Source organism: Larimichthys crocea, chromosome XIV (assembly GCF_000972845.2).
Source record: "Larimichthys crocea isolate SSNF chromosome XIV, L_crocea_2.0, whole genome shotgun sequence".
Classification (NCBI taxonomy): Eukaryota; Metazoa; Chordata; class Actinopteri; family Sciaenidae; genus Larimichthys; species Larimichthys crocea.
Window position 1 is genome coordinate 12,141,837 of NC_040024.1, and position 12,348 is coordinate 12,154,184.

A 12,348-nucleotide genomic window follows, 5' to 3' on the forward strand; every position below is an offset into this window, starting at 1 on the left:
TCTGATGATTGATTCATTGATATATTTCATGTGAAAGAAATCAAATTAATAAATAGTTCAGTGTTTCAGATCAAATCATTTGAAATGAAAATAAAGTTTCTTCTGCCCATTTTAAATGTTTTGATCTTCAAACAACATCGCCCACAAATGTACCATGAGACGTTCAGGGACCTGCAGCTCACTTTGAACTGTACAAAAGACTTTCACTGTAACGCCACAGTAACATCTTAACTTATGATGAAAGTATATGCTGTGTACGTATATGCTGCTCACCTGCACACACACACACACACCTGCTGCTCACCGTTCTCTGTTGGCTCAGTCAGTATTTAAACCTCCACACTGTCAGATTTCTGACTGTCCTGCACTCCCTATTTGGACTTCCTGTTGCTGAGACAGCTTGTCTTGGAATCTCCTCTTCACCTGTTCAGGTAAAACACCGTCTACCATCTGAAGTTCACGTTGAGGTTTTTCCTGTGATTTCAGATTGCTGTGTACTGTGTAACCACGTTCTCTGTAAACTGTGACATATTTATGATAAAATATTGTTGTGGAGATCTTGCTGAAGTCAAAGGTCAATGGTCAGGAGTTCAGAAAGTGTTCAGCAGCCTCTGATGTCTTATGCTGTATTATTTATTGATGCTTGTCCAAGGAGAATTAGAGACACTCAAAGTTCATCAGAAGTGCCTGAGTCGGTCTCAAATTCTGCCCAACTCATCCTGGTGGATCGACTTTAAACCCCAAGATAACACCACAAATACTACAGAATGAGTCACAGAGAATGTCTTTACCCATGGAGGTGTTATTGTCAGCATGTTCTAGTCTGGAGACACAGATGTCTGTTTACGCAGATTGGACCGTCAACAACAAGCTATCTATTATGTCTATGAAGGCAGCAACAGGTCTCTGTGACCCTGGACACCACAGTGTTGAGATAGACTGGCACCTACTGTTCCCAACCAAAGCCAAACAACTAATACTGCTGAGGACCTCAAGGCCCACACGGGACCTCAAGGCCCACACAGGACCTCAAGGCCCACACGGGACCTCGTGTAACCTAAGGATAAAAAATTCCTTAACAGTTTCTTCCTTCATAAGTTGAGTGTGAATGAGCTGAGACAGCTCGCTGTTAAACGTCAGCAGGTAGGACAACGTCAGAGGACTCACCTGTACAGAGATGCTGCGACAAACAAAGAAAAAACTTGATGTGTTGACTTTACAGTGAGAATGACTGGAGGTGTCGAGGAATGTGCTGCTGTCATGTCTGAACAGAAGTCATCTTTAGTCTGCTTACCTGAATGTTGTGACGGACTTCTCACTGCTCGTCTTTCCACTGACGGCCTTGTCATTAAAAATAAAAGATGTGACGAGCTTCATATCAGAGCTGAACACTTTAAATGTCTCAGAGCAGGAAAATGTTGGAAAGTTCAGTTAAATTTTATTTAGATAGTGTCAAATCATAACTTCAGTTTTCTCATGACACTTTCCATACAGAGCTCGATGACGATGATGATGATGTTCAGATTAAGATACAGTGATGTCCACCAGAGGGCGCCATGACATCACAGCTCCTCTGTCAGCTGACAGAAACAGTAAACTATAATGTAACATATGTATATAGTCTAATGTGTATGTAATGTTAAGAATCAAGTAAAGTCTGAGCACCAAACATGATGTGACTAAATAAGACAGGTTCTGGTTCTGTCCAGCTTGTTCAGGAGAGAGGACGTCCAAGCAGCAAAGATTAATTCATGAAATAATGTAACTGTTAAAGGTAACAGAGACAGTAGCACTGCGGTCCAGGACTCGTTGTTACTCCAGATTCTGGTCTGTGTCAGACCTGAACGTGGACCTAAACCTGGACCTGGACTGGACCTGGAACTCAGCAGGACAAAGCCTGAAGCCTCCTAAGGGGGGCGCCAGAGACCTGAGGGACAAGCAGACATTCTGCAGGCGGATCAGGGGGATTTCTTCTTCTTTGGTCCAAAATAAAATGAATGGCCACTGACATCACAGCTGGTTGACTGTGATTGGCTCTCAGCTTAGTGAAAAGTAGAGTTTATGAAACCAGTCTCAGGTGTGTAGACCTGAACCTGAACCTGATGTTCTGTTAAAGTACAGAACCAAAACACGCTGTGTGCTGTGGCTCAGAGGCTGGACTTAAACTGGGCCATCATGTTTATGTTTTTGTGTGTTTCCTGTTTGTCGATAAAGTTCTAAATGTTGAAAGATCAAACATGAATAAAAAACTTGACGTGATGTCACAGAGAGAAGACGGCCTCCCATTGGTTCCCATAATGCACCGTGTCACCATGTTTTATTCATCTGACCTCAGGGTGACATCATCATGCTGAGGGGCACAGTCTGGCAGGAAACACTCAACAATACACACTTCTTGTTCACACATCACACGCTTTTATTTTGATAGACAAACAGGACCACGTGTCACTTCCTGAACACGTTCTAGATAACCTGACCTGTAAAACAGAACCTCCACAGGAACCTGCAGAACTCTGCTAGTCCGTTCATGAGAAGACAAACGACCTGGAGTTTTGTTGACCAGGTCAGGGTATATCGGCAAGAAGTGACCTGTGAAGTCACAACAGTCAGACATCATCATATGTTAAAGAGCTCATAGTACCACCAGAACACTGCACACTCATGCAGCGTTACAAAGTTTACAGGTATCATGAACCTGGTTCTGTCCGAGGTTTCTGTGCTGGTTTTGTGTTTCCTGTTTTATTTTGTAGTAACTCTCTCTCTGTGCCGTGTATTTCTACTTCCTGCCTTTGTTCCCACCTGTTTTGATTCAATCAGGACAACCGCACTCACCTGGCTCGGTCACCCTTTAAGCCACAGATCTCCACGCTCTGTGTGAAAGGAAGTGTGACATTAACAAAAAGCATAGATAGATGTATTAACAGAAAATACAGGAATAAAAAATAATAATAATTGTGCTTTCACTGTACAAAGGCTTATAGATGTGCAATATTATAAATAAGGCATATAATACTAAACGTGAACTTTGTAAGAATAAGAAGATATATACAGAGTAAATGATGTCAAGCAAGAGGAGACGGTCTAGGCCTGTCCCTCTGTCCCCTGGACGTCCTTCTGTGCTCACAGCAGTTCACACATCTCGCTGCATGTTTGCACATTGCTGTTCTTCACCCAGCAGGTATGAAGTTTTGGATCTTGTGTGATGTCTCAGAGTCTTTCTGGGTGTGTGTGATCTGTGGGAAGTCCGTGTCTCTGATGTCTTGGTGCAGTTTCAGGTGGTTAGAAGGTGCAGCTCGGTCTCCACCCGTGTTGTGTGCAGTGGGTGCAGCCAGGTCTGTCTGTGCTCACTGAGTCTGTGCACAGTCCAGGATTTCCTGAGCTTCGATTGGTCACAGTGCTCAGGTATTCTGCCACAGTGTATTTTCTGTTTAGGGCCACATAACATTCCAGTTATGGCTGATTCTTTCCAGTGTGTCAGATAGTTTTCTTTTTGTTTTCTTATCATTTGGTTTGGTCTGAAGGATTTCTGTTTGGTGGCTCTGCCTGTGTTTGTGCACGGAGGCATCTCTCTACAGTCTCTCTGTGGGTGAGGGCTCTTTATGGAGCATATTGTGGTCACTTTCTTTACGGTAATCATCAAATTGAATTGCTCTCTTTTGAATTTTGATGGTTAGTGGGTATCGTCCTAATTCTGCTCTGCATGCATTGCTTGGTGTTTTGCATTGGACATGGAGGATGGATTTGCAGAATTCTGTATGCAGAGTCTCAGTTTGGTGTTTATCCCATGTTGTAAAATCTTGGTTGGCAGGTGGACCCCAGACCTCGCAACTGTATAGTGAAATGGGTTCTATGACGGAGTCCAATATTTTGAGCCAGATTTGAACTGGGTTGTCTAATTTGATGTTCTGTTTGATGGCGTAAAAAGCTTCTGCACCTTGTCTCTTAGGTCACGTACAGCTTTGTTGAAGTTACCTGTAGTGCTGATGTTTAGGCCGAGGTAGGTATAGTTTTTCGTATGTTTTAGGGCCGTCTTATCTAGGAAGAGTTTATATTTGTGGTGGTGGAGGCTGGATCCTTTTTTGAATATCATGATTTTTTTCTAGATTAGATTCACTGGTAAGGCCCAGTTTTGGGAGAAGTTGTGCAGAAGATCAACGTGTTGTTTTAATCATTCTTTGGTAGGAGACAGCAACACCAGGTCACCTGCAAACAGTAGGTATTTGATTTCTGTGTCTACTAGAGTTATGCTAGATGCTACAGACTGCTCTAATGACTTTGCCAATTCATTAATGTATATGTTGAAGATGGTTGGGCTCAAACTGTATCCCTTATGATGTGATATGATGTCATGTGTTTTTCCTTCAACCCCACTTTCCAAAAGTTTGTACAACAGACCCTCATGCCAAATAGAATCAAATGCCTTTCTGAAATCAACAAAACAGGAGAATAATTTGCCTTTTTTTTGTTTGGTTGTCGGGTGCTGAGGGTAAAAATATGGTCTGTTGTGCGATAATTTGGTAGAAAACCAATTTGGGATTTCCTCAGGACATTATTCTCAGTGAGGAGGCATATAGCCAATTGGAATTTGAGGTCTGTGAACTTAATCATTTTATTTAGGATGCCGTCGACACCACAGGCTTTCTTAGTTTCAAGTGATTTTATTTTGTCCTGTAGTTCTTTTAATGTTATTGGGGAGTCTAGTGGGTTCTATTCTTTTATGGTTGACTCTAAGCTTTCTAGTTTATCTTGTATGTGTTTTTGTTGTTCACTGGTTTACCCATACATCTCCATTTTGAATGGGAAGGTCGTCATGTTTTTGTTTATTTAGAGTGTTCCAGTGTTCCCAGACTTTATTTGTTTTCATGGATTCTTCAATGGTGTGTCGCTGGTTTCTAACATGTTGGTTTCTTTTTTCCTTACTGTGTTTTAATGTTTAGTGATGTAGTGAAGGTGTGTGTTCTGGTTGTCTGGGTCTCTGTATTTTTGGCTTAATGTCTTTTCTAAGATTTTTACATTCATTGTCAAACGTCCATTTGTCATGTTTTTGTTGTTTTTGGCTTTTCTGTTTGAGGCCTTTAGGTTTGATAGGGATGCTGAGAGGTCATCTATCTTGTTAAGGTTTTCTACCCCCTTGTTTACACCCTCACCGTTATGTTGGAATGCTTTTTCCAGAAAATTGTTTAAAAGTACTTGTACTTGTTGTTGCCTAATAGCGTTTTGGTATATTTCTGCAGTATTTTCTTTCTATTTGTAGCATGTTTTAATTGGGTGTAGTTTGGTTTGCTGTGATACCTCCAGATTGCGTGTTGATCTGTACAAATAAAGTGTGGTTTTGCTGTGGTCTGATAGGGGTGTTAGTGGGCTGACTGTGAACGCTCTGAGAGACACTAGGCTGAGGTCCGTGATGAAGTAATCTACCGTGCTGTCACCCAGACATGAGCTGTAGGTAAACTTACCATAGGAGTCCCCTCGGACTCCACCATTGACTATGTACAGTCCCAGTGAATGACAGAGCTGTAGGAGTTGTGTCCCATGTTTGTTTGTTGTTTGGTCATAGTTATGCCTGGGGTGCATATTGGGGAGAGGATGTTTCTACCTCCTTTAAGGTGTTTGTCCCCCTGGGTTCTCGGCCTGTCCTGGCATTCAGGTCTCCACAAACTACAATGTGACCATAAGCCTGGAAGTGGTTAATTTCTTCGTCTAGGATGGAGAACATGTCCTCATTAAAATATGGGGATTCATTTGGGGGAATGTAGGTAGCACAGAGGGTATTTTTCTCAGTTGATGTGAGTTCTTTAGTTATTTCTAACCAGATGTAAAAGGTTCCTGGGTTCCTGCTCTTGAGGCCAAAGGCAGTCAACCTCAAAGTTGGGACTGCTGCCTTGAGGATGTGTACTTGGTCATACAGGCTGTGCAGGTCTAAGGTGGGATGGGGTTTCACATAAATATTTGGCTTTAATGCACAGTCTCTGCAGGTTTGTGAGTGAGTTTGTCCGTTCAGGGTTCCTGTAAGAATATGGTGCCTCAACATGGAGGAAGAGGAGCTGCAGCGTCTGTAGATATAAAGTCTGATTTGAATTTATTAATAAATTAAACTGAACTTTAATACATTTAATGTTCTTTTTAAGGACTGAGCAACATTTCAAAACTGTTTAAACTATTTAGTTTTAAACTAACAAATAATAATTCATAATTATCAGTTTAAACTCTTATTTATAGAATAATAATATGATTGATGGTTTCATCAAAGAGTTAATCATATTTGTTAATATTAATGTTCCTGTCTCTGTTGGACCAGGATCTGGTCTCTGTTGGTGTCGGGGGACTTCCTGAGCTTTCATCCAGCTAAAAGGTGCCGTTGCTAAGTGATGGCGATGCAGCGCTGGAAGCGTCTCCTCCCCGTCGGCCGTCCAACTCTGCAGCCAACATTAAAACCAAACACACCCGAGGGCTCTGCAAACACTTCCTGGTCCTGAATCCAGACACCAAGGGGGACCTTTAGTCCTCATCGTGTCGACCTGCTCTGACAGAGTCTACAGAGCGCTGACCTGGAATCGGCTGAACAGGGCTGGCAAGTGAGCAGACGTCCTGTGGGGTTTTCATCCACAGAGGACAACTTCCAGGCTTCAGCTGCCTTCAGCTCTTTGTGTTGACGTGATGCTTTTCTGTTCCCGTCCACTGCCTCTGCTGGTTCTTCACATGATGGATCCAATCAAACCCAGAACAGAAAGAAGGTGTCAGAACCATCAACCGACACAGTCCGCAGGCCCGAGTCCATGGAACGGATCGGTCCACAGGCCTGAGTCCACGGAGCGGATCACATGTTGAAGGTTAGTTTACTGACACTCTGTGATAATCGAGCTGATTTAAATCAAACAACATGAAACATTAAAGAAACATTAAAGAAACAACAAACTCTACAAAAACTTGAAAACATGAAGACATGAGAACATAAAGACATGAAGACATGAGGACATAAGGACATGAAGACATGAGGACATAAGGACATGAAGACATGAAGACATAAGGACATAAGGACATAAGGACATAAGGACATAAGGACATGAAGACATGAGGACATGAGGACATAAGGACATGAGGACATGAAAACATGAAGACATGAGGACATGAGACATGAGGACATGAAGACATAAGGACATGAAAACATGAAGACATGAAGACATGAGGACATGAAGACATAAGGACATGAAAACATGAAGACATGAGGACATAAAGACATGAGGACATGAAAACATGAAGACATGAAAACATGAAGACATGAGGACATAAGGACATGAAAATATGAAGACATGAAAACATGAAGACATGAGGACATAAAGACATGAAGACATAAGGACATGAAAATATGAAGACATGAAAACATGAAGACATGAGGACATGAAAACCTGAAGACATAAGGACATGAAAACATAAAAGACATGAGGACATGAAGACATGAGGACATGAAAACATTAAGACATGGGGACATGAGGACATGAAAACATGGGGACATGAAAACAAAAGACATGAGGACATGAAAACATTAAGACATGGGGACATGAGGACATAAGGACATGAAAACATAAAAGACATGAGGACATGAGGACATGAAAACATAAAAGACATGAGGACATGAGGACATGAAAACATTAAGACATGGGGACATGAGGACATGAAAACATGAGGACATGAAAACATGAGGACATGGAGAAATGAGGACATGAAGACATGAAAACATAAAAGACATGAGGACATGAAAACATTAAGACATGGGGACATGAGGACATAAGGACATGAAAACATAAAAGACATGAGGACATGAGGACATGAAAACATAAAAGACATGAGGACATGAGGACATGAAAACATTAAGACATGGGGACATGAGGACATGAAAACATCAGGACATGGAGACATGAGGACATGAAGACATGAGGACATAAGGACATGATGACACAAAGACACAAGGACACGAAGACCTGAAGACATGTCCTCGTGTCCTTGTGTCTTCATGTGTCTGAATAAGGTGTAAGTTTAAACACTGAACTGTGGTGGACCCCGCCTCTCTCAGTGTGAGTAATTTAAAAACAGACTTCACGTTAAAACATCCAGGATGTTCGTTTCTTTTTATTTCAGTTTAATTACATAAAGTGTTCTTACATGAAGTCAGATCAGGTCCTAAGGCTCTGCAGAGGAGATGCTGTATGAAGCTCCTCAGCCCCGCGGGATTTCATGATTAGAAGAAAGGGATCTGGAATATTTTTCATTTGCTCCGATGAAATGCAGTATTTCACAGTCCTCCTCACAGATCATGAACTTCAGAGGTCTCCATAGACACAGACAGGAAGCCGCTTTAAACTTAATGCTATATTACAAATGTGAGGCAGTTGGTGAGGGTCCCGACCCTGGATCTGTACCTGGATCTGGACCTAGTCCGGACCTGGACCTGGATCTGACACAATATCAATCAATCACATCAATCAATTGATGACGGGTCACGTGAAGGAGGAGGATCTTTGTTCAGGACACAGTTAAAAGACAAAGACTGACAGCCCCTCACGGGGGCGCCAGAGAGCTGAAGAAGATGCTGCAGAGTCAAAGCTCTGCCTCCTTAATCTGTCATGACTTCATCAGCAACATCACTTCCTGTTGATATGATTCACTGTGAACATTCACTCCTCTCAGATATCAGGAGAAACAGACTCTGCAGAACTCCCCTGACCATCTCAAATGTTTGAAATGAGCACAAAGGCCTCTAAAAAACAGTTCCTGATTCTCATGAACATGTTTGAGTTCGACCTGCAACGTGAGCCACACTAGACTTCAGATCAAATATTGAATTACACGTAAACACCAGAGCTGATCATAAAACAATGGAAGCTGATGTCTTTGTCTTATATCAGAAATAGAACAAATGGCTGTGAATGATCAGATTGATTCAGTAAGATCACCAGCCGTCGCGTGAGTCTTCATCAGGATTTATTTCTGCCCAGAGCAGCATAAAGAGATGGATGTTCTCTGATCTCAGGACAGTCCAGCCCAAAGAAGACATGGATCCAGAAGACCTGTGCTGGGCCCGGTCCAAATGATATCTGGTCCCTTTTAAAATGAGTCCAGCTTGTCCTTTTGAATCTTTTGGCTTGCTTATTCATAGGCCCATCTGGATCATCAAATCCAATTGAGTCAAGACAAAGTCAACAGCTTTACTTCACTGATTTGACTGACAATTAATTAAATCTCGTGACTTTCGTGACGAGGACATGTACCGGGCCGGTGTCGCATGTTCTTTGGAACTGCAGCGTTTTTTGTCCGTGCGGCTTTCTATAGATTTCGATGTGCCCGTCCGCATGACGTCTGTTTGAACGACACTTCCTGGTGCTTTCTCTTGATTGTTTCTGACCAGTTAAAACAATGCGGGTCCGGTCGTTTGTGGTTTGGAGCCATGATGTTTGTTGAAGCCAAAACAAACGATTTGTTTTCCAAGGTTTTATTTCAGTTTCATTCTGAGCTGAACAGACCGTGTTTCAGGACCCTGCCTCGCCTCTTCCTCACCGTTTACATTTGAAATGTGATCGTCGTTACATGGAAGTCCTTAATCGATCTATTCTATCTATTCAGTTCTATTTTATTTTATTTATACAGCACCCAATCCATAACTTCAGTTATTCACGCACTTACAGCGAGGTCTTCGAGCGTACTCTTTATAAATCTATGAACAGGTAGTCAGCCAGGAACCAAAGAACTTTGAAACGTTCCTCAAGAACCAAAGTGGTGGTCTGTTCAGTACAAGACTTGTTTTAATGTTCTTATTCCTTCATGGACGTTGTTTTCTGCTTATGTTGAGGTGTCGGCTTCAGAGAGAACACAAATCCGCTCACTCGTCATGGTCTGAGAGGAGCATCGTTATGTCATACACTCTTTTCAGTAACTAAGGTTTACTACAAACAAAATTACTTTTTCATTTCATTTCATCTTTTAATTAAGAACCTCAAATGACTTTTGGAGGGAACTAAACTCCTGTAGATACCTGTTGGTGGCGGCGGTCAGGCTGTGGTTTTTGAGGTTGGAGTGCTGGCTTGTCATTGCGTCGATCATCCCTTTGATTCACGTTCTTGTATGAACTGTTTTTTGTGAGCGTCATCGTCCTAGTCCGCAGCTCCTCATCAACACGAAAAACACTCAGGATCAACAGGAAAAAAACACTGGCACGTAGATGCTGCTCGGCAGCTCGGCCCACTTGGCGCTTGCTCGCCCAACCAGTCGCTCGCTCCACTCGCTCAGGCTGTTTCTTTTTTTACGGCTTAAGGAGTGGAAGTTACAGGCGCCAGTTGTGAGTTTGGATTGTGTGCGATTTTACCCGCAGGCTGCCTGCAGAAAAACTCTGTGACAGCTGCTCATTACCACCTTAGATGAGGAAGGACTGTGGCTGTAAGGATTGCCTCCGGACCACTCTGCTCGTTTACAGTGAAACACTAAACCCCTTTTGCTGTCTGACTCCAGAGAAATACTCATCTGATTGGTCTGTGACTCTTCCGCTGATGAAATACAGTCAAGTGTCAGTGTAAATTAACAGAGGCCTTTGATGGGCCCAATCCGCTCTCTGCCATGACCAAGTTCAGGTCCAGTCATCTTTGGTCAGTTGGAGGTTGTTCCGTCTGTCTATAGCTAAATATTGCATTCAGAACTTTTTTACGGGGACTTTAATCTTTAACCGAAAGATGAGATCACTCACACAGAGGAACATTTACAGAAGTTAGAATTAGGAATAAAATCATTCTTTTATTTGCAGGTATGTGAACACCCACAGAATTTGTTGCCTTAGTACACACATTAGAATCAGAATCAGAAAAAAGCCGTTATTGCCAAGTATGATTTTACATCACTACAATGGACTTTGTTCTGGTGTCGTTGTGCATACAAAACAGTCGCTAAATTATAAAACTATAAAAATAGAAACAATATAAATATATTATACACAGTTATTTTTAAATAAAAGAGCAGTCAGCTGCAGTGTGGTAAGTACAGTCAAGGTTCATAAAATGAGGCAACTGATACAAGTGTATAAATAGCAAGATAGTATATTACAAAACAGTCCCCGAGCTGAGTGTTAAGTAACACATCGAGTAGTAGATGCTTTGTCACATGTGAACGTAGAGGCAGAGGTGGGTGTGAGTGTGAAGCGTTTCGGGTGGGGGGGGTCGGGGGCTTGTTGATAGGCTGCCAGCAGACATGGAAAAAAACTGTTTTCCTTATGGAGTGACTGGTTTGGTTCTGGTCCTGATGGACCGCGACTCCTGTACATGATCGGTCTCAAAGAGTTTTGTGTCCAGGTGGAGGGATTCAGCACAATCTTTCCTTGCATGCCTCAGGGGTCAAGGAGGTGTACAGGTCCTGGAGGGATGGAAGGATTGGCAGTAGTCACCTTTTCTGCGACTTGAATGTCACACCTCAGTCTGCCTGTCTTTGGCGTGGCAGCAGCATACCAGAGATGGTGATGGTGGAGGTGAGGATGGACCTCAATGATGGCTGTTGGCCTCAAACATCAATAGACACAGTGTTAAAAAAAACAAAAAATTGAGGACTGACAGGTAAAACGTAGATATAAACAATGAATAAAAACTATTGTACATGTAAAAAGGTTTAAATGTTTATACATATATACAGTAATTATCTTTTTCACCGGTCCAAAAGATTGACAATACTGATCCCTGCCAGCGATTCCTGTTTGTGGTTTTCATGTGGACGTTGGGAGCGGGGACGGGCAGTTCAGTGTCTCGGGTTTGCAGAGAAAGATTTTGTATGTTTTTAAAAAACTTCAGGTAGTTGAACTAAAACTACACTTTGCAACACATATTTACACTCACTAAGACTGATGTTTTCAGGTGAACAAACAGGTCCATCACTCTGAAGCTGATTTTTTCACGTTAAAACAGTTTTATGTGTTTTCTGAACCTTATGTTTTTAAATTGTAATGAGGCAGTATCTCATAAAAATCCCGGCTCCGATGATGTGGTGGGAAGTGGTGACAGACTCACACACACACACACACACACTCAGATGTCATTATGACATCACTTGTTTAGATGTTTCTGATGATGTCACTCTGTCCCCGCAGTGACGCACACGGACTGATGATGTCACGCTTCAGCTTCACTGACCGTACGTTCAACACTTCCTCCTCACAGTCCATATTTGGATTTCCTGTCTCTCTTCAGGTTCTGGTTCTGTTCACCTCAGTTCACCTCACTCTGTCTCCTCATCTGTGTCCTCATCTGTCTCCTCCTCTGTGTCCTCATCTGTCTCCTCCTCTGTGTCCTCCTCTGTGTCCTCATCTGTCTCCTCCTCTGT

General features: G+C 42.4%; 1 protein-coding gene across 1 annotated transcript in view; it reads left to right on the top strand.

Annotated features, from left to right (window-relative positions):
* Positions 1–12,036: 12,036 nt before the first annotated feature.
* LOC113747640 (T-cell acute lymphocytic leukemia protein 1 homolog) overlaps positions 12,037–12,348 on the top strand; it is a 1,520-nt gene continuing 1,208 nt past the window's right edge. Inside the window, exon 1 of the mRNA XM_027288049.1 lies at positions 12,037–12,159. Coding sequence (XP_027143850.1) covers positions 12,084–12,159 — 76 coding nt within the window. The 5' untranslated portion in view covers positions 12,037–12,083. The remainder of the gene's footprint in view (positions 12,160–12,348) is intronic.